The sequence below is a fragment of the Mirounga angustirostris genome, unplaced genomic scaffold (genome assembly GCF_029215605.1).
Source record: "Mirounga angustirostris isolate CCGP_5_RB_7025 unplaced genomic scaffold, mMirAng1.0.hap1 SCAF_3, whole genome shotgun sequence".
NCBI classification, from domain to species: domain Eukaryota; kingdom Metazoa; phylum Chordata; class Mammalia; order Carnivora; family Phocidae; genus Mirounga; species Mirounga angustirostris.
The window spans coordinates 177,505,470-177,532,627 of NW_026991711.1; the positions used below are offsets into that span (position 1 = coordinate 177,505,470).

Sequence of the window (27,158 nt, forward strand, 5' to 3'; positions counted from 1 at the left end):
TAAATCAGCCGCCGTCCGCCCCCCGCCCCTCGGCCCCCGCACAGCCCGTTTGTCACCGCTGCTTGCTCACCAGCCAGGCCTGGCCCAGTCCCGGCCTCCGCTCCCCCATCCTTGTCCCTTCCCGCCCACATCTGTCCCACACTAGCTCATCCCTTGGTCCGCACCAGAGCCAGGGCTGGGACAGGTGTCTGGGCTGGGAAGGGTGGCCAGGAGGTGTCGTCCTCTGGGAGCAGGGGGAGGCTGGGGACTCTCTCTAGAAGAATGCTAAGAGTTTGGGGGTCATGTCATTTATGAGTGGGCCACCCAGGAAGGGAGGTGAGAAGGCGCAAATGCAGACGGTGCACCGGGGGTGGAGGTGGGCGTGCTCTGCTGGGAAAAGAGGCAAAGTCCCAAAAGCCTGGGTGCAGTAAGGACCTTGGAGGCTCCCTTTGGAACCCCCAAGCTGGAACATGGGAGGTCTCTGGGTCTGCCTTTGAGGCATTTTGCCCAAGTAAAACCTGCACTTCCTCAGGTGCTCTGGCAGAACCCTCCTGCCCTCCCTGTCTCCTCCCTCACCCTTCTGTCCCCCATTCCTATGCTCTCTGCCTTGTCTGGCTGTACAGATGCCACTCATCTCTCTTCCTGCCGGTCCATCCACCACCATCAGGAAGACTCGTTCACCTCTGGGGCATGGGGCTGGGTCGAGAATTGGACCAGGAACAAACCCGGGGAATGGGGACAACTGGAGAGCCACGGAAGCCTGGCCCTGCAGGTCCCTCACCCCTGTGCCTCTCCTGTGCCCCACACCCACTCCCAGCCCGAATCCCTGACATACCCTCCCCCCTCTGCTCACACCCAGCTCAGGTCCCGGCCAACCACGCTTGGCCCTGATGCTCACTGCAGGGGGGCAGCTGGTCCCAGGGGAGTAGGTGGGGGAAGCCAGGAGGGGATGGGGGGAGTTTGGGCGCAGGGCTGGGGGTGGGGGTGGGGAAGAAGCTGGGCCGAGCCCCAGGGACCAGCTGGGCAATGAGCCGGGGAAGCAGCCGGGAGGCTAAATGAGGGAGATTATCACCCAACTGCAGCCGGGCAGAGAGGGAGGCAAGCAGGGAAGCGGGGAGAGGGAGGGGGGAAAAGGACAGGGGGCCAGAGGGGAAGGGGGTGTAGGGGGTGCAGAGGAGACAGAAGAGACTGGAGGGTGAGGTGCAGGATGGGCGGAGGGGATGTGAGAGGGGGCTCCCACCAAGCATAACTGGATTCCTAGGGGTCTGGGAGACTGGGTGATGGGGACCTGGGGACAATTGGAGACAGCTGGCTGTGGGGCAGTGGGGGGTGGGGTGAGTGCAGTGAACTCCTGTTCCAGTTCCGAGTGGCCTGGAACTCCCCTCTCCACCCACCCCCCAACTTCATTCCTTCAGAGGCTTCGTACCATGCCCTCTGGAGGAAAGAAGGTGTGATTTGGGCTGATGATGGAGGCCAGTATATTAGAGGAGTAGGACCCCGTGATCCCAGTGGATCTCAGGGCAATTTAGGGACATGCGTTGAGTCCAGGGTAGCACCGAGTGCTGGGGAGAGCTCGGGGGGCAGCTCCCCGCTTTCTTGGCAGAGCCCCAGACTGAAGTAACCTTAAAAAAGCAATTAAATCACCTTTTAAAAAATACCCAGTAAAGAAAAATCAATACTAGGAGAAAGGGGGGTAGGCTGGGTGAGGAGGAGGTGGGGCGGAAGCACTAAAGGGTCTGGGAGTCTAGCAGGGAGGGCAGAGCATGGCAGGGGGCTGCCCGGGTAGGGGGCACTGTCTGTGGTCACTTGGAGGCTCTGAGGGCTAACTCAGCGGCTGCTTCCCGTGCCTTCCCCGCTTTTTCCCTCTGGGACGCTGCCGGCCCTAGCCCTGACCCCAGGGGCCTCCTCTTCCCAGCTGGGGGGAGACTGCTTGTGGGGGAAGCCCAGCCGTAGGGGCACCCCCCCAGAAGCTACTTTGAGGAGAGGCTGGGGACCACCCCAGCAGGGTGCCACACGTGGCCGGGGCTCGGGGCTGCTGGGCTCCATGCTGGGGTGACCGGTGACTGATGAGGCCTGACCTGGCCTCGCAGCCAAGGTGGGCAGTGACATATTCCCTGCTCCCCAGGGTAGCCGTCCCTAGGCCCCTCCTCTCGGTCCAGGCGGGGGCTGTGACTGGCGGGGCAGTCCTGATGCAGGGGAGGGGTGGCCTCTGGGCAGCGGGTGGACCTGGGGCTCTAATCCCCAGCAGCTGCCGTTTCCCTCAGATCGATTCCCTTCTCACTTTTTTTTCAGCTGCTGGTTCCGCGGCTCGGATCGATGGAGCCGCCTCCCCCGCCCCTCTGAGCTTCCTCTCCCTGCTGCTCATTAGCGCCCCGATTAAGCAGCCCCCCCTTTCATCTGGGGGACAAGTGCTTCCTCCCCCGGGAGGGCTCACGTTCTCACACGGGCCCCCCCCTACCCCGCCCCCCCCTCCCCTCCCCCTCCCCGGCCCAGAACACAAGCTGCTCACTGTGACCACTCCACCCTGGGAGCACCAAGGCATTTCCTCCTGGGCTGCCAACTGGGGACCCACCCTGCCTGTGAGAACAACCCACGTGCCTGCTTCCCCTCCGTAAGCCAGCAGCCAGGCCAGGGCTCCCCTGCCCTACAGTCTGGCCACTCTCTTCTTCTGCTTCTGCTTCTGCTTCTGGGATAGTACTCCCTCCCATTCAAGCCGCACATTTCTCCTCCCTCCCAAATCCCCATTTGGGCTCTTCCTCTCCCTCCATTCCATACCCTCTCCCCCACCCATCCTACCTGGTCTCTGCTCCCTGGCTTGTTCACCCCACACACTCCCCCCACCCCCAGCCTGGCTTGGCAAGGGATTTGAGAAACGTTTGGATTAGCCAAGTGGCCATAGATGTGCAAGCCAGCCAGGGCGTCCTGTCTCAGACCCACGAGTGACTGAGTTTGGGGGGACGGGAGGGGGCGGCCAGCATCCCAGGGCAGGCGGGGGTAATGGTGGGTGTTGAAGTTGGGAGCAAAGCTCCAGGGAAGCCAAGCATCTTGGTGGAGTCACCGTTGTCCCCTTGTCTGTCTTGCCTGCCCTCCTCTGCCCTCCCCTCCCTCATTCAAACAAGTGGCTCTCCCAAGGAGTTTCTGGAAGCCGCTGTGAGTGAGGTAGTGGGGGCAGGTGGTGGCTGGGTGCTGGAGTCAGGAGTCAGGGAGGTGGGGGGTGGAGTTGGCTGACCCTTCCCGGGCGTGGTCCCGAAAAGTGGCGGAACGAGCCGAGGCCTCTGGGTGCAGATGTCTTCTCTGAGTGGCCTGGGAGTGTGGCCCTCTGGGGACCCCACGAGTGCCTAGGCTGTAGCAAGAGTTTGGGGGGGCAGCCCGACGAGGTCTGGGGCAGGGGCCCGGGAATCCCTGTCCTGGGCCCCGGGGGGTGGGGTGGGGGTGTGGGGGGCTGCCCCCCGCCCCTGGCCTGGCTCCTGCTGCCAGAGGCGCCGGTGAAGCGCTGTTGACATGTCCTGAATTATTAAGCACGGGGTGGGCTCCGGAGCACATGCTGAGCGGCGCGGCTGGGGCTGCGCGGCGTGGCGGAGCGGCGCTCACTCCCTCGCTTGCTCGCTCGCAGGGACACACGCAGGGGCTGACAGCTGTGCTGGTGCTGATAAGGAAGCCACAAGGAGCCGATCGAGGAGAGAGACAAGCAGCAGCTGAGGCAGCGGCGGCAGGGCTGAGGAGCTGCTGGGAGTGGGAGTGACTCCCCCACCTCGGGCCCCCACCCCGTCCCTGTCCTCCTCCTGCTTGCCCTGAGTTTCGAAGAGCGGCCACTGCCACCGCCGCCACTCCGGAGGGCACTGGGGGGGGGCCACTGGCCAGGGAGGGACAGGGGCAGGGAGGCTCCGGCCACAGTCCCAGCAGCCGGGGACAGATGCCGATCGAGATTGTGTGCAAAATCAAATTTGCAGAGGAGGATGCGAAACCCAAGGAGAAGGAGGCAGGGGATGAGCAAAGCCTCCTGGGGCCTGCACAGGGGACAGCAGCCCCCCGGGACCTGGCCACCTTTGCCAGCACCAGCACTCTGCACGGCCTGGGCCGGGCCTGTGGCCCGGGCCCCCACGGACTGCGCAGAACCCTGTGGGCACTGGCCCTACTCACCTCGCTGGCCGCCTTTCTGTACCAGGCTGCCGGCCTGGCCCGGGGCTACCTGACCCGGCCTCACCTGGTGGCAATGGACCCTGCCGCCCCAGCCCCAGTGGCGGGCTTCCCGGCGGTCACCCTCTGCAACATCAACCGCTTCCGGCACTCGGCCCTCAGCGACGCCGACATCTTCCACCTGGCCAACCTGACAGGGCTGCCCCCCAAAGACCGGGACGGGCACCGCGCCGCTGGCCTGCGCTACCCGGAGCCTGACATGGTAGACATCCTCAACCGCACTGGCCACCAGCTTGCCGACATGCTCAAGAGCTGCAACTTCAGTGGGCATCACTGTTCCGCCAGCAACTTCTCCGTGGTGAGTCCTGCCAGCTGGCGTGCCCGGCCTGGGGTGGCCAGAGGCTGGCGGCGGGGGGCGGGGGGGGCGGCGAGGAGGGGGGCTGCATAGGGGCATCCTCCGTAGGGCTTCCCTTCCTTCCGCCAGCAGAGGCTGGCCTCGTGTCTCCCCCGAGCCTGGGTGTTGCCTTCGGGCTTCCTGGCCACGGAGCAGAGGATGCTCCTCGGGGCTTACCCTGCTGCTGTGGCTGCTCCTCTTCTTGGCTCTGCTGCTGGTGCAGTGCCCAGGTCTGGGGCCAGGGGGCCTGGAGTGGGCCCGGGGTGTCCCGGAAGCCGGGCAGCCTGCGGGGAAGGGATGCACGGGGCCAGGGCAGGAGCAACTGACCCCCACTTATCTGTTGTTCCCTTTTCCTTTTGTGGCTACTGGATTCTTCTCCCCACTGGATGAGGGTGAAGGGAAGAGGGTGTCTGGGGGGCTCCAGCAAAGAGAGGGACTCAGGGCTGCCTCCTGGGGAGCTGGCCCGACCGGCAGGCTGGAAGAAACGGTCTTGATCTTCGGGTACACTGGGTGCCAGTGTCTCTTCTCTGTCTCCGTGTCTCTCATACACACCCCCTTTCACAGACTCTCTCACACATCCCTCTTTCATGCGGCCCCTCCAGCTTCTCCCGCTCGCCCTCCCTCCGTTTCCTGGGTCTTGCTGTTCCCTTGCCCGGCTCTGGCTCTTACACTGAGAATCACTCATTCACTCTTGTGTGCACGGCTCACCCTCGCTGCGACCCAGCACACGCACGCACACACACACACACACACACACACACACACACACCCCTGCTGCTGGGGACAGTTTCCTGCACTGCCTCTCGCATACTCAGTGTGCCTGTCACTACACTCACGAGCATACCTGCACACCCACACACCCAGAGCGCCTCATCCCCATGCCCACATCCCAGATCTCACTTAGCTGCTGAGGACAGGGCCACACTGTGGACGCCATCCCCTCTCCTGATGCTCCCCCCGCCCCGTCTACCTCAATCCCTGCTCCCCACGTGGGGCCTGCTGGTGCCATGTCTCACACGTGTGTGAGCACAGACACACACACTCTCATTGGGATCAGCGTGTCGGCTCGGGCTGCCCTCCCATAGTCAGGTGTGAGCATGGGGGGCGTGTCTCGTGTGCGGGCTGTCTGTCTGTTGGTGCTCCATTCACCCACAGTCACGGGGTATCTATTACCCCCGGTGCTTGGGATGCCTGTCCCCAGCCCACAGTTGACTCCCAGCGTTGTGTACATGTGTGTGTTTGCAGCCTTGTCACCACTGCCCAGTGCGTGTGCAAATACGTGGCATCAACATGGTGCCCACTCCAGCCAGCCTCCAGTGGCCTGCCCCAGAGATGGGAGCAGGAGTGGGGGGCTTGCCTTCCTCCAGCCCAGCTGCCCCCGGCGCAGGTTCCCATTCACTCACTGCCTCAGCATCGGCAGGAAACATGCCCCTAGTAGGCCTACTATGGCTCCTCTCACCACCACCCATGCCTGCAGCCGCTGGGTCCTCCTCCCACGGGATGCGGGCGCAGTTGGGTAGGAATGGAGGAAGGGACAGGAAGGAGGGATAGTGCTGGTTTGGGGGGCGCTGGGCTTTTGTGTGGCTTACACACCCTCTTCTAGGAAAAAATCATTGCTCCCAAACCCAGGACTGCAGGAGTCCCCAAGGAGGAGGTGAGGTGTTGAGAGTGTGCATGTGGCCTTTGGGGTCCCTGGGGCCCCTCTGTCTGACATCCTCACCCCTCAAAGTTGGGGGGGCAGACAGAGCCCATTCTCAGCAGGTGCTGTGGGGGCAGAAATCAATGGGAGCTTTGTGTCCCTGAGCGGGAGTTTGCATCTCAGGCCCCAGTTGGGGGTAAAAAGGAAAGGGGAAGTGTGTTGAAACCTCAGTGGGAAGGAGGGGAGGAGGGAGGAGGGAGAGATGGGTAAGGTGAGGGAAGCAGGGGTTTCCTGCCTGGCTCTAGGAAAGGAAGAGGTGCTTGGAGGTTATGGGAACAGGGAGTCTCTCAGAATCCTGAGGATGGCTAAAGAGGAGGATGGACATCCCGCAGGCCTTTTCATACTCTGGGGCTGCAGAGAGGAGGCTGAGGAGGGTAGGTGAAGTTTGTGGGTTTCAGCTTTGGGGTTGCTGCATGCCCGAGAAGAGCGGAGGGGCAAAGCAAGCACTGAGGGACAGGAATTCCCCTTTGGATCCTGCTTTCTGTGTCCCCCACCCAGTCTAGACGCCATACCCTTCTGCCCACACCCCATCCCCCATTTGCTGAGTGTAACTCTCCCTTGGACCTGGCCTTCTAGGGTTGGGTCTGCTGCAAATACAATGGGGTCTGGGATTATTGGCTGGGATGGCAATCCATGAACTGTGGCAGTGGACAAGATGGGGGTGTCTTGTGGGGCAAGATTGAAGAGGTAGGAGATGAAGACATGAGGTCTCTACTGAGCACAGGAGGTCCACAACGGCCCTCTGGTAAGAACATGGAGCTCATGCTGAGGATCAGTGGTAGGGAGACGGGTACAGACACCAGGTGGCGAGGAACCTGCCCAGGCACGGGTGGTAAGATGGTCAGTAACAGTGACAGGCTTTGGGTAAGGGGCTGCGATGTGTTTTCTGTTGCTTTCCCTGTTTCCTCCTTCCCACTCCCCACTCTGCTGTGACCTTTCCTCCAGAATCCAAGTTAATAAATGTCACATTTTCCAGCCTATTTTTACTCCGGGTAATGCGCCCTCCCCCAGTCCCCTAAGCTGCTTCTCCTGCTTCTTTTACCACTGCAGTTGCTTCCCCCCCACGCTCCCTGATACCCCCTCACTGACTCCCAGTCACTCACCCAGTCAACATGGAGCTCGGCGTGCTGGCTCTGTGCCTGCTAGGTGGCGTGGGGGAGAACAAAGGAGGGAAGCCCCAGTCCCCAGTCCCTGTCCTCAAGCAGCCTACACTCTCGCGGTGGAGCAGAGACAGGGACGCTCAGAAGCTTAACCAACCATGCAAGAGTTAACCAGCCATGCAAGCGGTGTCATGAGGTGCCAGGATTAATTGCCAAAAGAGGTACATGAAGAGTAAGAGCCTGAGTTCAGAGAGAGAGAGAGAGAGAGAGGCCACTCTGGGCTGAAGAGGGCTGGAAAGGTTCAAGGCATGAGGCAGGTCTGGGGAGTCTGGAGAGAAAGGGAGAGATGGGGGAGATGCTCTTGGCCGCACCCATGCTCCCCTCCACCCAGCTCCCCTGGGGCCCTTCTCCTCCTCCTCTCCTCTCCTCCTCCCCTCCCCCTCCTTACTCAGTCTCATCCCCAACCCCCCACTCCCACCTCACCTGCTCTCACCACCTATCCGTTCTCTCCCTTCCTCCCAATTGCCACCACCATCTGCTCCCCCCCACCCTGGCGCTCCAAGCCCCATCCATACTTTCCCCATTGCGGCTCGCTCTCAGCTTGCCCACTTACTAGAAGGCAGAAATCACTCTTTCTCCCTAGGCTTCATTTCTTTAGCTGTAAAATGCAAGGGTGGCTCTAAAATTCAGCATCTCCTCTCAGCCCGGGAGTGTATGGTGGGGTGGTCAAGTGTGTGGTTTCCGGAGCCAGACCAGCTGGATTTGAACCTCAGTTCTCCCCTTCAAGCTGTGTGGCCTTGGAGAAGTCAAAAAGCTTCCACGAGCCGCGGTTTCTATACTCAGTAAATACAGTAGTAGAACCTAAAAAATTCGGGCAGTTGTAAGGATGCAAAAGATGGCTGCAAAGAACTCAGCGCGCTGCCTGGTGGGATGGAAGGCAGGGGACTGCCGAGGATCTGGCATGGGGGAGCCAGGGAGTGCTAGAGGGCCTCCCCGCTTGCGTGTGTCTCTGGAAGCGTCTGCTCTCTCACCTGACTGCTGCTGTTTCTGACCCCTGTGTCGGCAGCTTTGCTGCCGGCCATCACCCGGCCTTTCCCCTGTCTCGACCCTCAGGCCCAGACCCTCCCCTACACTACTACAGCATTGCCCTGCGACCCGCCCCTCCCAAATATCCATGCCCGCATGCATGTGTGCACACACACTCTCCAGATCAGCGCTCTCCCACCAGACATCTCTGGGATGGGGGGAAGGTTCTGGATCTGCGCAGTCCAGTAGGGTAGTCACCGGCCACACTGGCTATCGAGCATCTGATGGGGGATTGGTGTGACAGGGAAAATGAATGGCCAGTTCAAACAGTCACATGTGGCTAGTGGCAACCATATTGGACAGTGTAGTTCTTGGTGGTCCAAGGAACGAGGGTCAGACTGCCAGAATGGGCAGGGCTAGGAATTCCAACTGGGGTCCAAGGATGTGAGGTGGTGGCTGTGGGCTCTGGTTGGAAGTGCCGCCATCTCCAATCTGGGCTGAGGTTAGGGTCTGTGTCTGGAAACACCACATGAGCAAATAGACCTTTTTCCCCAGGTGCAGGACATGACCTCGGTCTTTTCTCTTCCATTCTATTGTCTGGAAAATTGAGGGATGGGGAAGGTGGAGAGTCCTTGAGGAGGCAGGGGTAGGACCTGGCCCCTCTCTGTGGGGTTGTCAGGGGTCCAGGCAGTCCCTGGGCGGGCAGGGGACCAGGGACCCGTGGGCACTTCATGGCCCCATCCCCTCTTGGCTCTCAGACTTCCCTACCCCTCCCAGCCTTCCTTCCCCACTCGCTGGTGACTGCCGTGACTATTAATCACTCGCCCTGTTCTCTTCCTCTCTACTAATCAGGCACAATTAGACAAGGCCTCTTCCAGCTGGGCAGTCCCCCTCCCTGCCCTCCTCCCTCCTCTCCCAGCCCCACCCCAGCTGCCAGCCAGGACAACTCTGAGGCAGGGGGAGCAGCAAGCGGGGAGGCCCTCTAGCACTCCCTGGCTCCCCCATGCCAGATCCTCGGCAGTCCCCTGCCTTCCATCCCAGCTGCCTCCTGAGCCTGTCCCCCTCCCTGGTGTGGTCAGGCCAGTACTGATCATCTCTGCCCCGCCTCCTTGGTTGTGGGGGGGCTACCCCGAGAACATGCCAACTCCATACCTTTGCTGCTGGCTCCAGAGGGGCTGAGGGCTGCCCCTTATCCCCTTGACTCAAGAAGGGACGGGCTTCCCATTGAGGTTGGTCCAGGCAGACAAGCTTACCTCTTATCCTCACCCTCTGTCCAGCCCTCTGTCCCCATCTGCTCCTGTCCTCTCCTGAGGCATGAATCTTGAGAACATTTAGTTCACCATCTAGTTCAGGGTTGATCCTGTCTTTAGGAGCCAGGCAGGTCAGGTCAGGTCGGGGAGGGCACACAGCAGGGAAGGGTGGGGTCTGAGCAAAACTGAAGCTCACTTATCCCTGAGGGGAGCAGCTTGCTCCTCAGCCCCAGCTAACTAGGGCCCTATGGTCAGGGATGCCCAGTGGTGTGTGTGTGTGTGTGTGCGCGTGCGTGTGTTGGGGGTGTTGTCCAGGGAAGCCCAAGTCTTGATCATTTTAATAAAAATGTTCCTGATTTAAAAAAATACTCCAAGGGCTACCTACGACTCCGGGATTGCAGAACCCGGTGTTTGCTCTCCCCCGCTCCTGCCCAGTGCTGGCTGCTGTCCCTCAGGCCCTCCTGGAGGGGGTGCTCTCAGTCTGGCTGCTTCCCGTTGGCCAGTGGAGTTGGTGGGGGGGGGTGGATCTGAGTAGTATGGCCAAGCATCCAAGGGCAGGGGCTGTTATTGTTACAGAGGACCGGTCTGCAAGGGCAGCGGGGAGGGACAGGAGGGACGTGCCCCACCCGGCCCCACTCAGCAGCCCTGTGGCCTCTTCATTAATCAGGAATCAGCCCCGAGCTGGGCTCATTATCAGCTCAGCTTCTTGTGGCACTGCCGGAAGATGCTGATTAGCATTTGAAGAAATGGCCCCAGTAACACCCTCTTGTCCTCCCTCTTTCTCCCCTACCCGTGCTCCCTCCGGGATCTCCACCCCTACCCTTCTGCTTCCCAGGAGGAATCTGCTCCCTCTTGTGGCTGGCAGCGGGGCCTCTGCCAGGCCGACTCGTGGAGGCAGAAAGGATCAGGGATGGGCTGCAGGGAGGCAGGAGCATCCCGGGGAGCACTCGGAGTGCTGAGCTTCAGGGCTGCTCAGGCTGAGGCCCCTGAGTCAGTGGGTCCCACTGGGCGGGAGTAAATGCTGGGTGGGGACAGAGTGGCCGGGAGAGATGGGCAGGCACCCTGGGACAGAGGGGGTGGGGACAGCCGGCACCGAGGACGGAGACCTGATGGTTAGGGTCTTGGAGTTATCCAGAGGAAGGGGGGTGGGAAGGCGGGAGGACAGGGACCCGCAGGGTGGAGACAAAAAGGTTCAGAGTGCTGTGTGTTTCCAGAAAGAGAGTGGGGGTGCGGGGGGGGGGGGGGGGGGGAAGGTTTGCGCTACTTGTCCTGGCTCCCGAGCCGGGGCCGGCAGCGCTGGAAATCCAACCTACCCCCCCACCCATGTTCCCCATGCCCTTGGGACAGCCGTTTGGGATTGGAGGGGGAGCAGTTCCAGAGACAGGCATGGGCTGCAGCAGGCGAGGCAGCAGCGAGAGAGTTCAGAGAGGAGCCACGGGATGATTAAGGGGAAATGGAGGATTGATTTAGGAGGAAAGATTAAAGGAGCTAAATCCGTGGCGCTTGGCTCAGCGGTGACTAAGCGTGGACAGGATAATAGCTTACAAATGTGTGAAAGGTGTAAATACCAAACGGGGGGAGGGGAGGCGGCTCGGCGGGCCTGGGGAGCGGGGACCGGGGCTGCTCAGGCCCCCAGGCGGTACTGGAGACCCTCTGGGCGACTGCCCGTTAGGGCTGGCCCCTCTCCAGTGGCGGGGCGAGGCGGGGCGGAGGGTGGGGTGGGGACGGGGTGTTGGGGAGCCCCAGGTTCCAAACAGGGGTTCCGTTTCTGGGGCGCAGCTCCGCGAGCCTGGTGCTGGCCTCCCCGTCCCCACTCCCGCCCCGCAGGGGATCTGAGGTCGCGGGTTCAAATCCCATCGGAGTCGGTGTGCGCCCCTCGGCCCCAAGGCCTTTCCCGCCGCTCGCGAGCCCGCCGGCTGCCCCTCGCAGAGCCGCCTCCTCGGGCCCCCGCCCCGCCGGCCGGGCTCGCGCCCCCTCGGCCCTCCCCGGGCGCGGCGGGCGGCGGGCGGCGGTGTCTCCCTCCGCGGAGGGAGTGCGGAGGTCACTTTGCCGAGGAGCCGGGAGCCGGGGGAATGCAAATGAGGCCAACCCAGGGAGGAGAGCCGAGGCGCCCGGAGGAGACGGGAGGGAGGGCGCTCGGGCGCGGTGATGGATGCCTGCCCAGCGGGAGGGAGGAGGGGGCGGCGGGGAGCGCGCGGCGGTGGGTGCGGCCCCCTGGGTGCGTGCGGGTGGGCCGGGCCTGGACGCCGGGGTGCGGTGCTGGGGGTGGGGGGCGCACCCCCACCCACCCGCCGCCGCCGCCGCCGCCACCCTCTGGGTCTCGGCCCCGGAGCTCCCGCCCGGCCGCGGGTGTGTGTTCCGCCGTGCCAACACAACTCTAACGAATAACTTTGCATCGAGGGGCCGCAATGTCAGCGAAGGGCTTCGCTATCAATTAAAAATATTCCCGCCTGGAAAAATGACTTTCTAGGGTTTAAGGCCTAAGTGGTCGCTACCCGGGAACAGGTTTGCCTGTTTACCTGCGTGCCGGGGGCCCCGCGCCTCACCTCTCCTGTGGAAACGCGGCGCACGCCTGGAATAATCGCATTCGGCTACGGGCCCCAAGCTCTCCGGGCTCCTAGCTCGAGCTCAGCCTGGAGTCACGCGGCCTCGGCCGTTGCCTACTTCCCTTCCACCACAGCTCACACATTTACATTTGAACAAACACTGCTCGGATTTGGAGCGGGAGCGCTCCAACCTTGGGGAGGAAGTCGCTCTGCAAAGCCCCTGGGTGGCTGTGGGGGTGTGGTAGAGGGGGCCAGGCCTGCTCAGCAGGTGGGCGTCCTCCTCCGTCTCCGCCGTGTGGCCCGATCGCTCCCTTCTGGCGGGGGTGAGTGGGCTTGCTCTGCGAAGATTTCCTCCCCAACCCAACTCCAGCTCTTGTCCCACCGTCAGAGGACTTGTGCTGGTCTCCCCATCACAGCAATAATCACAACTAGTAACGATCTGCCTATACCTGTGGTTGCCGGGTCTGTTTTGTTCCCCACTGCTGTTCACCTGCCTCTTCGTGTAGGCGACTCAATAAACACGTTTTGAATGAATGAATCTCTCTGCAGTCAGACAGCAAAGGCCCTCAGGGCTGAGACCGTCTGTTCGGTTCTCTGAACCATCCCCAGCGCCATCCACGGTGCCCGACACAGGGCACAGGCTCAAAGAACAGTGCTGGGACATGACTGTTGTGTGAGCACCTGCCATCTCTTGAGCACCTACTATTGGCCGGCGCTGTGCCCGTGTGTATCATCACACGCTAGGTTCAAGCACAGACTCGGGCACCAGACTGCCCAGCACCTGCTGTGCTGTGTGATGTCACCCGGGCAGGCCCCTACCCTCTTTGGGCCTCTATTATCTTGTCTATAAAATGGGGATAAGTCACCCCCTGTATAGGGTTTCCGTGAGGATTAGGGCGTTAATTTATGTTAAGTGCTTAGGTCCATGCTTGGCAGAGGGTAAGCACTAAATAAATGTTAGATGTTGCTATTACTCATGTAGATTATCTCTTTCCTCATGACACCTCTGAAGGGCGCCTATTATTATTATTCCCATTTTACAGGTGAAAAATGGAGGATCAGAGAGGTTAAATGACCGAACCCTAATGCCACAGACAGTGAAGGCGGGGCCCAGATGTGAACCAGGGTGAGCTGCAGGCTTGTTGGCTGGGTGCTGCTTCCCAGCCAGTAGGAGAGCCATTTCTCAGCGCTGGGGGGTTTCCACGCTGACAGATTGCTGAGAGACGCTTTACCAAGGTGCATGCTGCCCTGAGAATGGGACCAGTGGGAATCCAAGATCAAAATGCTGCACCATGTCAAGTATACATCAATATGAGAAAGAGAGAGAGAGAGAGAGAGAGAAAAGAGCTGCACCATTTGGCAAGAAGCTCCATTCACAAATCCACACCCCACACCACCGCCCGCTGCCTTCCTTGAGCACCCTACCACGCATCACTCTGAACTTCTCTCTCATCCTCACGACTAACTTTAGGAGGAGAAATTACCACTTTCCTTTAACAGATGAGCAACCCTAGGCTCAGCGAGATTAAATCTTGCCCATGCACCCAAGGTGGTTTGTCCGAGGCTGGTGGCAGAGCCAGGATTTGAACCCTGTTCTGTAGGACTCCGAAATATGTGCCCCTTTCCCCAAGTTAAGAAGCTGTGTTATGTGTATCCATTTCCAGCACCACCTCCAATGGTCCATCTCTGCCCCAGGTTCTTAGCTGTCTCTACAACACTCTTCTTGCTAATGTTGAGGCCTCGGGTATATGATTTCACTTTGCAGATGCCTTTTAGCTCCACTCCTTACAATCACCCCGTGAAATAAGTCAGGCAAGAATTTCTATTCCCACTTGACAGATGAGGAAACAGGTCAAGAGAAGTCAATAAATCACTTTATTAGCCAAGGTTACACAGGCCGTCTGTGGTGATGCTGAGGCTGGCACCAGGGTCTACTGACTCCTCGGGGGGGGGGGTCAGAGAAGAGTGTTGGGCCAGTGGGGGAGAGGGACTGGACTCTAGTTCTGAATTTGCCCCGTCTTCCTCTGTGCCCTTGGATACGTACCTTGCCTCCTCTAGGCTTCTGCTTTGGTCTTTATAGGATCAGCACAGACACCCCAGGTGTCTTGAGTTGGTGCTTTCTTCCTACCCAGGTGAGGATAGAGATGCAGGAGGCTTTGAAGTTGTTCAAGAGTTGTTCAACCTGCTGTGTTAGTCACAGTCCAAGACCAGAGAAGATGCGTCCCCTTCCACCACCGGCCCCCTGTAGACTCCAGGGCACTTTAGCGTTAAGGGGAGTTCATTCCAGGGGCCTGTGAAAGGCCTGGGGCTGGACCACATCAGGGGAGGGCTAATGGAATATGGGGGGGATGAAGCTACTGTGGAAAAGCGGGGGGGGGGTGGAGGTGCCAGGGCCTTAGCGGAGGCAGGGTGCCCAGAAGGTGGTGAAGATAAAAGCCCAGGCCGCAGATTAGCTCCGGGATTAGCCCAGCCTCTGCTGCTCTGGGCTGCTTCTTATCTCCTGGCGGCCCAGGGCCCTCTCCCCCACAGCTCTGAGCCCTGGCCCTGCTAATTGCCTGTTAACCCTGTGGGCTCCAGTGGGCTCCATGACTGCAGGGAGGATGAGGGGTGGGGAGGGCTGGGGGGTGCATGCAAGCCAGCCAGCCAAGGAGAGCTTTGCGGGGAAATCGGAGCTGTGGATAGATGGAACCCAAGGGGCTGAGAGGAGCCACTGCTCAGAGTAGAGAGCTCTGGACAGATTTCTCCCAAGCTCTGATGTCGGTGGGGGGGGCAGGGAGAAGGAGGGAAGCACACCTAGGGAGGGGTTCCTGGCTTGACAGGGGCAGTTTCAGGCCCAGGGAAAAGTCTAGTAGGACAAGAGACAGAGACTGGACACCTAGGCTAAGGATAAACAGGATGCAGATGCTGAGGTCGAAGGAACGGAGAAAATGGGGGCAGCCAGGCCAGTGGGAGAGGAAATGGAGGCTACGGTGACAGACAGGCCGAAAGAAGGCGATGGACAGAGAAACAGAAGCCGGATGGGTAGTTTCTCAGACGCTGAGGACAACCAGGCCAGGAGAAGAGAGAACGGCCTTGAGACACAGACCAAGATCAGGGGACAGAGACTAGGGAGGCAAACCCAGGCCAGGGTCTGGGCCAAGAAAGGGTAAAGCTCTCTGAGAGGGACAGGTAGGGGGCTGGCCAGAAAAAGGTCATGGAGGGGCGCCTGGGTGGCTCAGTCGTTAAGCGTCTGCCTTCGGCTCAGGTCATGATCCTGGGGTCCTGGGATCGAGCCCCGCATCGGGCTCCCTGCTCAGTGGGGAGCCTGCTTCTCCCTCTGCCTCTGCTGCTCCCCCTGCTTGTGCTCTCTGTCTCTCTGACAAATAAATAAATAAAAGCTTAAAAAAGAAAGAAAGAAAGAAAGAAAGAAAGACAGACAAAGGTCATGGAGGGGGTCCAAGGGTCCCCACACAGCACAGACAGACTCCCGTCTAGAAGCTGTTCAGCCTGGGAAGCCATGCGCTTAGCCTCGGATCAGGAAGGTGGACCTGGGAGCTGAGGCAGAGAGCAAAGGGGGTGGGGGGCAGACCAAAGGAAGAGGTGGGGGTCTGAGATGGGAACAGGGCCCAAAGGCGTTGATGGTGGGTCACTTGGAGACAGATCCTCAGCCCATGAAGGCACATTGTGGCCCTGCACCTGCCCCTCTCCGTTGCTGGGCCCCGGACACACCCTCCTTCGGGGCCTGTCCATGGGGAAGGGAGCAGTGACCAGCCTGGGGGACCTTGAGGCGGAGCTGCCGTGCCGTCTCCATGGAAGAGGCCGGGGGCTGTGCCGCCACAGACTTCTGCCACTTAGGAGCTGGCAGCTCCCCCCGCCGCTACTGCCTGGCCCGGGGACTGTCTCCGGGGCAACGCTCTGCTCTGCTCAGCAGTCGGGCCTGACCTGGGCCGTGCAGGTGGCCCTGCCAATCTGGCCTGCCCGTTCCCTGCAGGGTACAGCCAGCAGTCCCAGAGCTCCTCCCCCCTCTGTCACTGCTGTTCTGCACCACCGCCTCAAGGTCAGGGGGCCAGGAAGCGGCCCCCCCCCCCCCCCCCCCCGGCCAAGTCACTGTAGTCAAAACCTTCCTGGTTCCCTCTGCCCTGCCCGGGGCTGGGCTCCAGGTCACGCAGCATGTGTCTGTATGAACACGTTGGAAGTATCAGGAAGGGAGGCTGGCCGAGCCCCATCTAGGGCAGGAGCCTACCAGAGTCTTGTAGTCACTGACTGCCTACCGGGTCTTTATAAGCACTAACTCTGCTTTGGTGTTGGGCTCGGTTGTGTTTGAATCTCTGTCGTCATTTCCTTGCTGTGAGCCCTTAGCCAAGTCACTTTCCCTTTCTGAGCTTCTTCACCATTCAATGGGGGCAACAATACTTTCCTCGTGTGGTTTTCTGGAAAGTTCGAAGGAGAAAATAAATCAAAAGCACCATAGCACCGGGCCTTTGGAAGGACTTGCCTGCAACTCCTTCTGTCCACCTCATGCCTCCTTCTACAAGTTGTGCTGGGCTCTTTGCCAGCCAAGATGGTAAACTGTGGCTCCCAGCCGCGGGGAGGCCACAGTCCCATGGGTTGGGTTGAGCTGTGGAGAGGCTGTGATGGTTCCTGGTGGTCAGGGAGAGCAGCATGGGGGTGGGGGCGGGAATGGAGGTGGGGGGCAGCTCACTAACTGGGTCCCCCATGGAGCCCATGCCTTGTTTAGCCTCTCAACTAGAGCATACGCTCAACTGGCTGCATTGGTAAGAGCCAATTCCAGCATCTTTTTGGCCTTAAGTAGGAAGAGGGTGGTGCTTTGAGATTTGAGGCAAATACTTATGTATTCCCCCCATCTGTCTTTCCTACACCCCTGGGGAATCCAAGAATCTTGCACCCACCCCTTTTCCGGGTTCCCCTCCCTCCAGTGACAGGTCAGAGCGCAGGTCTAAAGTGGAGCTGTCTTACTGGACTCTCACCTGTTGTTCATTCAGGGCCTTTCTACTTGAAGTGCGGTCCACGGACCAGCAGGTTGTTAGAAATGCAGAATCTCACACATCACTGAATCAGAATCTGTATTTTAGCAAGGTCCCCAGGTGCTTTTGTGCACACATGAAAGTCTGAGAAGCAGTGATCTCGGAGACCTTGGTAAACCAGTCCACCTCTCTGAGCCTCCATTTCTTCATCTGTGGGATCTAGGGTGGTTGTGAAGATCCCATTGGAAAGAGCACGTGAGGCATTTAGCTTTAGTGCCTGGGCAGGGCAAATGCTCTGGGACTGTGCCGTGCTTCCTCCTGCCCCAGCAGAGTGGGCAGGGTGATCCGGACAGGGCCAAGGGCCGGAACCCAGAAGCAGGAGAAGGGGCAGAGCAGGAAGGGAGGGACAGGAGAGGAACTGAGAGGGAGGGGATCTGCAGAACAAAGAGCAAGGAAGGTGTACAGGAGTGGTGCTCAAGGGAAGGAGGAAGAGGGGAAGGGGGGACAGATGGGTGTGGAGTCACACACCTGTCTCACTTCCGCTGGGCAGGGCTGAGAAGGAGCTGGGGTCTGGCTTGGCCGGTGGGCAGCTCCCAGTAATGGGTTGTGGGAACAGCTCAAGTCTTGCATCCAGACGAATTCCACTTCTCCCACCAACTAGTTGACTGGTTGTGTGACCTTGAGCAAGGCACATCACCTCCCTGAGCGGTCATTTCCTGGTCAATAAAAACCAGGTTAATGAAACCTGTCCATACCAGAGTTGCTGAGTGCATGCAATAGGGCAGGGGTGGATGTAGCCATGTTTTGTAAATTGCACGTGCTTGTTACGCACCCATTTTTGTTTGAGGACCGAGAGGCAAGGTGTTTGGGTGACAGAAGAATGGTGTGATTGGAGAGCATCACTAGGGCATGGGAGACTTAACCCTGATCCCCAATAAGGGTGTCCCAGGCCCCCAGTTCTTCGACAGCCTCCCTCCCGCTGCCCCCAACCCAGCCCCTCTCTCTTCTACACCATCTCTCTGAAGCTAGGCATTTAGGATATCTTTTCCCCAACACCGCCCGTGCCTTTTCTCCCAGCTTTTACCAGTGCGAAATGTTCCCAAGGAGAGGGGAGGGGGAGCGCGAGAGTGATTGAGGGCACTGACCCCTTGCCCCCAGGGAAGGTGCTGCCTGTGATGGGTTTGACCCGGGGGCTCGTCTCTGTGGGGTGCGCCTGGCAGCGGGGAACTTGCCTCCGCCTCTCCTTTGACCCCCGGCCCAGCAGCTCCGCGAAGCCCCGTCGCAGCTAGGGCCGGCGGGGCCTCGGCTTCCGTCTCCGGGGCGCCAGCGCCATCTGGTGTCCATGCCGGGGAACTCTCCGTACGGGAAAAAGGGGCTTCGTTGAGCGCGGCAGTAACTGCTTATAAGCATCCCTTGTGCTCGGCACTGGGCCAGGGCTGGGGACACCGAACAAGCTCATTGCTCCTCTGCCGCATAAACCTCAGTGGGGGAGAGATGGGCCCTGGACAAGGAGACAAACAGATACACCAGATCATCTCAGGTCTTGATAAGTACTCAGCAAACCAACGAACACCTCGGTGACGTGTGTGTGGTATATGGGCATGCGTCTGAAGAGGGGACATTTAAGCAGAGACTTAAAAGGCAGCTAACCATGCCAAGGGCGGGGTGGGAGGAGGCATTCCAGGTGGAGGAACTGAACAAACAAGGGCCAGAGGAAGGAAGGTGCTCCATAAGTTTGAATTTGTCACCTGCGAGATCCCGGGGCTGGAGTGGCAGGAGAGGTCACACTGCATGGAGGTTTTCAGGCCAGGGAAGGAGTTGAGCTTTACTGTCTGGGAAATGTTGGGTTTCAAGCCAGCAAGGGACTCGATCGGATCCATGCACTCTACAACGGGCACTCGGGCTACTGTGTGGGGGAAGGGCCAGGAGCGAGGGGCAAGGATGGATGAAGGCAGACCAGTTAGGAGCCCATCGCCACAGCCAGGTGGGAGATGGTGGTGAAAGGGCGGGGGGGCACAAGATGGAAGGAAAGTGGTTGGATTCTAAATAGATTTCAGAAGTCGAATCGGCCGGCGCACATGCTGGATCTAACGTAGGGGTGAGGGAGAGGGAAGTGTCAGGGTTCTGACTTGAGAAACTGGATAGATAGATGGTGGGGCCCTTTAATTAGAGGAGGGGGAGCACAGGTTTTGGGAAGGTAGCAAGAGTTCTGCTATTGATATGTGATGCTGGGGATGCCTTTGAGTCGTCTAAGAGAGGGTGTCACTAGAAAAGATCCTGCTTGGGGAAGAGGCGGGGCTGCAGACCGCTCGCTATTGGACAGTGGTGTCCAGGCAGGTGCGATGGTCCTCCCACAGGACAGGGAACCTTGAGCTTAAGGAATTGTCTTAGCCCCTCCGTTCGTCTCCTCTCCTCCTCTCTCTCACCCCGCAGGTCTATACTCGCTACGGGAAGTGTTACACCTTCAACGCAGATCCACAGAGTTCGCTGCCCAGTCGGGCAGGGGGCATGGGCAGTGGCCTGGAGATCATGTTGGACATCCAGCAGGAGGAATACCTGCCCATCTGGAGAGAGACAAGTATGCAGGGAAAGGGACGGGGGGCCGATTTGGGGGCTCCAACCTGGGCCCGCTGCCCGGCATGGGTTTCCCAATGTCCCCACGGCCACTGTGCAGACGAGACATCGTTTGAGGCTGGCATCCGAGTGCAGATCCACAGCCAAGAGGAGCCCCCCTACATCCACCAGTTGGGCTTCGGTGTGTCCCCAGGCTTCCAAACCTTCGTGTCCTGCCAGGAACAGCGGGTGAGCACCGCCAGTTGGGTCCTGAGTTTTTCGGGCATAGGGCAGGGTCTTTGGGCCCAGAGGGGATGCTGACCAGCCCTGCCCTCAAAAGCTCACCGCCCCCCGCCCCCCGCCCATGGACTTTGCTGGAGCTGTGGGCAGTGGAGGGCCCGGGGGACTCTGAGGCGTGACCCCATATGCCCCACCTCCGCAGCTGACCTATCTGCCCCAGCCCTGGGGCAACTGCCGGGCGGAGAGCGGGCTCCGGGAGCCTGAGCTTCAGGGCTACTCAGCCTACAGCGTGTCTGCCTGCCGGCTGCGCTGTGAGAAGGAGGCCGTGCTTCAGCGCTGCCGGTGCCGGATGGTGCACATGCCAGGTGGGCGCCCTCCCCTCCCGCTGGCCTCCGCCGCCCGGCCGGGCTCCAGGTCCTCCAGGGCGGAAGGCTGCCCCTGTGTGGGTCTAGCCTCCTGCGAGGGCACGCGTGTGGGCTTGGGGTTTTTAAAAAGGACTGATTTATTTGAGAGAGAGAGAGCGGGGAGGAGGGACAGAGGGAGTGAGAGAGAAGCAGACTCCCTGCTGAGCAGGGAGCTGCCCGGGGCTTGATCTCATGAACCTGAGATCATGACCTGAGCTGAAACTAAGAGTCGGATGCGTAACAGACTGTGCCACACAGACGCACCTGTTTGGGATTTTATGTGGTTTCACGTGTGCACCTGGGAATGCGCACGTGCATGCTTGTGGCATGTTAATATGTATCTGAGCATACATGTGTTTATGTACATTTATGCTTGCATGCTTGAGGGGGTTGTGTGCACGGGCTGGAACACAGGCATACAGATGTGTGAATATGTGCGCGTGCGAGTGCGCACATGCTTGCAAGCATATATGCTTGTGGACATTTCGGCATGCATGCACAAGCATGTAGAAGCTCGTGCGTGTATAGGGATGTGCAAACACCTACATGTGTGTGCACGTGTGCATGCACGTACGTGTGTGCCCACATTTGGGAATGTGGTGGGGGAGAGGGGGTGGACCCGTAGACTCCAGGAATAATCTTCTCTCCTTTCAGGCAATGAGACCATCTGCCCGCCAAATATCTACATCGAGTGTGCCGACCACACACTGGGTCCGTGCTGCCTTCTCCCTTCCCCTGCCTCTCCATCATCCTCCTCTTCATCTCTCTGTCCACCGTTCTCCTCACTGCCTTGGTCCCCCTCCTCCTAGTCTCTCCCTGGATGGTTCTTCCTGGGGTTGAGCCTTATCCCATACTTCCAGGGGTTCTGAGGACTTTGCAGGTGCGGACACTTGGGTAAGTGGAGGCAGCAGGGTGGTGGTGTGTAGAAAACCCAGGACTGGGAGTGAAGGGCTGGGCTTCTGTCCTGGCTCAGCAAATGAGCTCACTGTCTCTGGGAAAGTGAAAGGACTTCTCTCGGGCTGAGGAGAGATGCACTGCTGAGTGTCAGTGTGGGTAAGGCAAGCCCCATCTGTCCGTAGGTCTCACTTGGGCTGCGATTCACTCATTCTTTCATCCATCCATCCACTCCTTCTTCTGCAGACGTTGCCAGCCTGGGCTGGTGCCGGAGGTGAGAGTGGGAGCAAGAGGCCATCCTCATGGAGTTTCCCGGCCCGCGGGGCTGTGGACGGACACTGTGATGGCATGGAGCTAGTCCTTGCAGAGGGGGAATCTCAGGGGTGCTACAGGGCTCCAGGGAGGGGCGTGCAGCTCCACCTGGGAAGGCGGGAGGATCCTTGGAGGAAGTGATTGATTAGCTGAGACTTGAAGGGTACGGAAGAGCCAGACTGGTGAAAGGCAGGGCCATGATCTAGGTGGTGGGGACAGTTCTGTGCTAGACATCTGTGGCCAGAGAGAGTGTGGGGGTGGGGCACGGAAAGGTCAGCAAGCCTGGAGGGCAGAGAACACAGGAGGGGGCAGCAAGAGTGGAGGAGGCTCTGGGAAGCCCATGGTGGCTCAAGGCAAGGCAAGAACGCCCTCTGATGTTAAACAAGGTGACTCTGAGCCGCTGCGGAGAATGGATGGCGGGAGTAAGAGCAGAAGCAGGGCAAGCGGTCAGGAGAGCACTGCAGTCATCTGGACGGTGGGGCCGTGGGGAGGGAGAGACAGGACCGGCAGTGGAACCACACCGAGACCTTCTCTGTCCCGCATCCCAACCGCATCAGCCAAAGGGGCAAGGATGGTTAATGAAGGGGTAGATGTGAGAGCAGGGACACGGGAACCACAGGGATGGTGAAACTGCACAGAACTAGCAATACTGGGCAGGATCGACTTGTGCAGGCCTGAGGTGGTAAAGGGAAGAAACACCGCTGGGGCCCAGACAGAGACCTGTGGCTGTCCCAGAGGACAGGAGCTATGGCCACAAGAGGGGGGAACAGCCTCAGCCGACCCACAGCCTGGTGGAGAGGAAGCCAGGAAAAGAAATCCCCTGGCATCTGTCCCCTCCTTACCCTCTGCCTCTGCTGGGGTCTCTTCCATTGGCCCAACCCAACCCAAAGCCAGAAGACGAGGGAGTCTAGCTGATGCGTCTGGCAGAGAGCCCCGTCTCCTGGGCACAGAGAAAAGTGGAGGAGAGTGGAGAGTGAATCTGAAGAGGGGAACAGAGAAAATCTAGCATATTTTTTTACTTAAAAAATTTTTTTTCAACATATATATATATTTTTAAGATTTTATTTATTTATTTGACAGGGAGAGACACAGCGAGAGAAGGAACACAAGCAGGGGCAGAAGGAGAGGGAGAAGCAGGCCCCACACCAAGCAGGGAGCCCGATGTGGGGCTCGATCCCAGAACCCTGGGATCATGACCTGAGCCAAGGGCAGACGCTTAACGACTGAGCCACCCAGGCGCCCCTCAACATGTTTTTTTAAAGATTTATTTATTTGTGGGCGCCTGGGTGGCTCAGATGGTTAAGCATCTGCCTTCGGCTCAGGTCATGGTCCCGGAGTCCTGGGATCGAGTCCCGCATCGGGCTCCCCGCTCTGCGGGAAGTCTGCTTCTCCCTCTGCCTCTCTCTCTCTCTCTCTCTCATGAATAAATAAATAAAATCTTAAAAAAAAAAGATTTATTTATTTGAGAGAGAGAGAGAGAGAGCGCACATGTGCATTCACACAAGTGGGGGGGAGGGGCAGAGGGAAAGAATCTTCAAGCAGACTCCCCGCTGAGCATGGACCCAGGCCCGTGAGATCATGACCTGAGCTGAAACCAAGAGTTGGATGCCTAACTGACTGAGCCATCCAGGCTCCCTGAGAAAATCCAGCATATTAAACATAGCATTTGTCTTTCTGCCCATCTGTCCATCCACCCACCCACTCATCCACTCATCCATCTGCATGTGTAAAAACAAGCATATAATCCCATTCATCCAGCATCCTCCAAGCTCCGTGTGTGTGTGAGGCCTCATGTGATTGATTAGCTCCGATGGATGGGTTGTGTCCTCAGTCTGAGCCATGGGGACTTCTCCGCCCCAGGGGGCTGGGACACAGAAGAATAAGCCTATAGGAGGGTGCTGGGGGGCTCTACCTTCACCTGCTTTCTTAGGTAGTCTGAAGCTGGTCCAGGAAGGATCCCCCAGCGGGTCTCCCCTAGGCAGTGCCTGTAGAGGCCCCCCCCGCCCCGCCCTGGGGATGTGCCTTCCTCAGAACAGCCCCTACACCTTCTCCTGGCAGCTAGTGGGCCTCTGGGCCACCCGCCCTCCCCCCTTGCAGCTGGTGCCTCTGTGTTGCAGACTCCTTGGGTGGGGGCTCCGAGGGCCCGTGTTTCTGCCCTACTCCCTGCAACCTGACTCGCTACGGGAAAGAAATCTCCATGGTCAGGATCCCCAACAGGGGCTCAGCCCGGTACCTGGCAAGAAAGTACAACCGCAATGAGACCTACATCCGGTACGTGTGTGTGTGTGTGTGTGTGTGTGTGTGTGTGTGTAGTGGAGGTCACCCTCAACAGGCCTGGTGCATGGCGCAGACTGGGGGTGGGCTGCATCTTTCTTACTAACGAGGTTCCTGCCAGGGATGCCTTTCACAATCCCATTCCTCTAATTAAACCCTACCCATCCTCCACGTCCCGTCCTGTGTCCCCACCTCCAGGGAGGCCCCTCTTTTTTTAAATAAAGATTTTTATTTATTTGAGAGAGAGAGTGTGCGTACACACACAAGCGCGCATGAGTGGGGGGAGGAGCAGAGGGAGAGGGAGAAGCAGACTCCCCGCTGAGCGCAGAGCCTGACCCAGGGCTCCATCCCAGGACCCTGAGCTCATGGCCTGAGCCGAAGGCAGCTGCTTAACTGACTGAAGACACTCAGGCACCTCCAGGGAGGCCCTTCATGATCCCAACGTCTTTCCTCTGAGCTCCCACAGCAGCCTATACCTCTCTCTCTCTCTCTCATTGCACCCACCTGTTGCTTTCCCGCCCTCTGCTGTGTCTTTCTCCCCCAGCAACCTGGGGGCCATTAAATGCACACTGAGGGAATGCTGTGCTGATGGAGAGGGACCAGGTGGCTGGCTGGCAGGAGAGACCTCACTGAGCCTTGGGTCTGGTCCCCTGCAGCCAATCTACAAATGCTGAGCATCCTGTGGGTGCCAGGGTGTCAGGGTGTGGGTCCTGTGGGGACAGAGACGATTACGCCACAAAGCTCCCGCCACAGTGTGTGGGTGAGGCCATATTTGATGGTGTGATACCGACTGTCAGGCCTCCACTGAGATTATTGGGCTGGGAGGATGACGAAGCAGGGGAGGCCGGGCCTCTGAAGCCCCTGGGTGTGTGAGAGGAGGAGACGGGGGGAGGCCTCCCAACTAGAGAACTGTGGGATCATACTGAGTGGCGGGGAGGCCGTGTGGAGAGAAGGTGCAGATCATGGGCAGTCTTGGAGGCCCGGAAAAAGAATTTGGGGGTGGACTGCTGGGCAATAGGGAGCCACTGAAAGTTCCAGAGAGGTATTGTGGTGATGCGGAGTGAATGTCATTTGCTGCTTTACAGCGGAAGGCAGGAGGGACTCCTTCAGGTCCAGGAGTTTTTTTTTTTTTTTTTTTAAAGATTTTATTTATTTATTTGACAGAGAGAGACACAGCGAGAGAGGGAACACAAACAGGGGGAGTGGGAGAGGGAGAAGCAGGCTCCCCGCAGAGCAGGGAGCCTGACGTGGGACTCGATCCCAGGACCCTGGGATCATGACCTGAGCCGAAGGCAGTCGCTCAACCGACTGAGCCACCCAGGCGCCCAGGTCCAGGAGTTTTATTTTGCTCTCCCAGGCCCGTGGGTAACCCTCAAGTATAAAACAGACATGCACCTAGGACTGTCCACGCTCACAGCCTTTGGGAGGCTTCTTGGGGCAGGGGACCTCGGATCAGGACCTGCTGGACCTGGGATGTCCCCGCCAGCCGCCTCCTCAGGAGGACCGCCCCACAGGGACACTCTGCTTGCTGTCTCCGCAGGGAGAACTTCCTGGTCCTCGATGTCTTTTTTGAAGCCCTGACCTCTGAGGCCATGGAGCAGAGAGCAGCCTATGGCCTGTCAGCCCTGCTGGGTGAGCCACGGTCCTGACCCGTTTCCATGCGGGTGGATCAGCCCAGCCTGTACTTCTGACCTGCTCTCGTGCTCCCCAGGAGACCTCGGGGGACAGATGGGTCTATTCATCGGGGCCAGCATCCTCACACTACTGGAGATCCTGGACTACATCTATGAGGCAAGGGATGGGGGCCTGGGGGGGCCCCCCTGGAGGGGGCATGGAGGGCGGGAGGAGGGGCTGTGGGAAAAGCCGGGCGGGCAGTACAGGCTTCCCGGTGCGGCTGGCGTGGCCGCGAAGCCAAGCTTGGCAGTTGGGGCCCGGGTCTCCTGACCAGCTGGAAGGCATGAGGGCGCTGAGGAGTTAGGAGAAGGGGATGGGTGGGGAGGATTAGGGAGTCCTCTTGGGGGTTTGCTGGGGCAGTGAGTCCTACAAGGTGGGCCCCAGTGAGGCCTAGCCCGTCTCCCTTACCAAGTTTCCTGAGCCTACTGCTGTCCCCCCACCCTGAACCCCAAGGTGTCCTGGCACCGACTGAAGCGGGCGTGGCGTCGTCCCAAGCCCCCCCTGCGGACCTCCACTGGGGGCATCTCCACCCTGGGGCTGCAGGAGCTGAAGGAGCAGGTGAGGAGGAGCTCTGCAGAGTGCAGTCTGCTAGGACTGAGGGCCTCAGCAGCTTCTGACCCAGCCTGTCAGAGCTCCCCTGGAGCCCCTGCCCCAGGGCACAGGGAAAGCCTGGCTGTGTGGGGCCCGGGGGTCTGACTCACATTCTTCATGTCTCACTCCCTCTTCATCTCGCAGAGCCCATGCCCCAGCCGGGGCCGTGCTGAGGGCGGGGGAGCCAGCGGCCTGCTCCCCAACCACCACCACCCTCCTGGCCCCCGAGGAGGCCTCTTTGAAGACTTTGCTTGCTAGGATGGTGCTGTGTCTAAAAAGACCCAGGAGTCTGGGACCCCTCCCAGGATCCCCAAGTCTCCTCCTGCTCCTGGGACACAAGGCCTGGGGGCAGCCCAAGGGGAGGGGGAGAGGGCAGTGCTCGCTGGGAGGGTGGGGACTCGGTTCAGGCTCTCACCAGCTCTGGTGCCAGTGGCTTTGCACAAGGGTCCTTCTGGTCCACCCTCCCACCCCCCCCACCCCCAAGCCCCAGGCTGGTGCCCGGGGAGGGCTGGAGGGGAGGGGAGGAAAGGAGCAAGGGAGGTGGAGGGAGGTGGAGGGAGGTGGAGGGAGGTGGAGGGAGGTGGAGGGAGGTGGAGGGAGGGGCCCACCCGAGCAGGGGTGGGACCCCCTGTACATTTGTATATATTTAGGGAGGACAGGGTGGGGGTGGGGCTACAGATTAGAAGGTGGGTGGGGTTATGGGGGTGGGTGATTCAGGGACAGCCAAGGGTCCCAGCCCTAGAATGTCAGCAGGAGAGGGAGAACCCCCAGGACTCAGGAGTGCTGGGCTGGTCCTACTTCCTGTCCCTCTCCAGGCCCAGCTCCCCTTTTGGCAGGGGGACTGGGTGGCCCAGCAGGCCTGGCCCAGGTCCCAATTCCCCCTGCCCCAACCCGACCTTCAGAGTCCCCTCCACAGGGAGCAGGCTGACCCATTAGACCTTGGCTGAGCTTGGGGGTGGGAAGGGAGCCTTCTCCACGGGCCTCTCTGCCTCCGGTCTGGTTTTATAAAGCGCTGACGAAACTGAGAATAAAGAGGCATAAAGAATTCTCTGTGTGCCTGTATGACCAAGCTGGGGCAGGGCCGGGCACAGGCATGGCTTGATCCCAGGGAAAAGGAAACC

At 59.6% G+C, this 27,158-nt stretch overlaps 1 protein-coding gene across 1 annotated transcript; it reads left to right on the forward strand.

The window, feature by feature from the left end:
* The first annotated feature begins 1,185 nt into the window (after positions 1–1,185).
* On the forward strand, positions 1,186–26,571 carry ASIC4 (acid sensing ion channel subunit family member 4). Its single transcript, XM_045867910.3, has 11 exons — positions 1,186–2,590; positions 3,593–4,474; positions 19,529–19,673; positions 19,770–19,897; positions 20,091–20,253; positions 20,947–21,003; positions 23,616–23,769; positions 25,313–25,404; positions 25,484–25,563; positions 25,900–26,004; positions 26,182–26,571. Exons 2-11 carry the CDS (start codon positions 3,893–3,895, stop codon positions 26,293–26,295), a joined length of 1,620 nt encoding a protein of 539 aa, XP_045723866.1. The 5' UTR covers positions 1,186–2,590; positions 3,593–3,892; the 3' UTR covers positions 26,296–26,571.
* Positions 26,572–27,158: the final 587 nt, after the last annotated feature.

Excerpts from the sequence above, each read along its gene's own strand:
- ASIC4 (XM_045867910.3), top strand. The coding sequence starts at position 3,893 with ATGCCGATCGAGATTGTGTGCAAAATCAAATTTGCAGAGGAGGATGCG. Across the intron at positions 21,004-23,615 it reads GTGTGCCGACCACACACTGG|ACTCCTTGGGTGGGGGCTCC; the intron begins GTCCGTGCTGCC and ends TCTGTGTTGCAG. Across the intron at positions 23,770-25,312 it reads CGCAATGAGACCTACATCCG|GGAGAACTTCCTGGTCCTCG; the intron begins GTACGTGTGTGT and ends CTGTCTCCGCAG.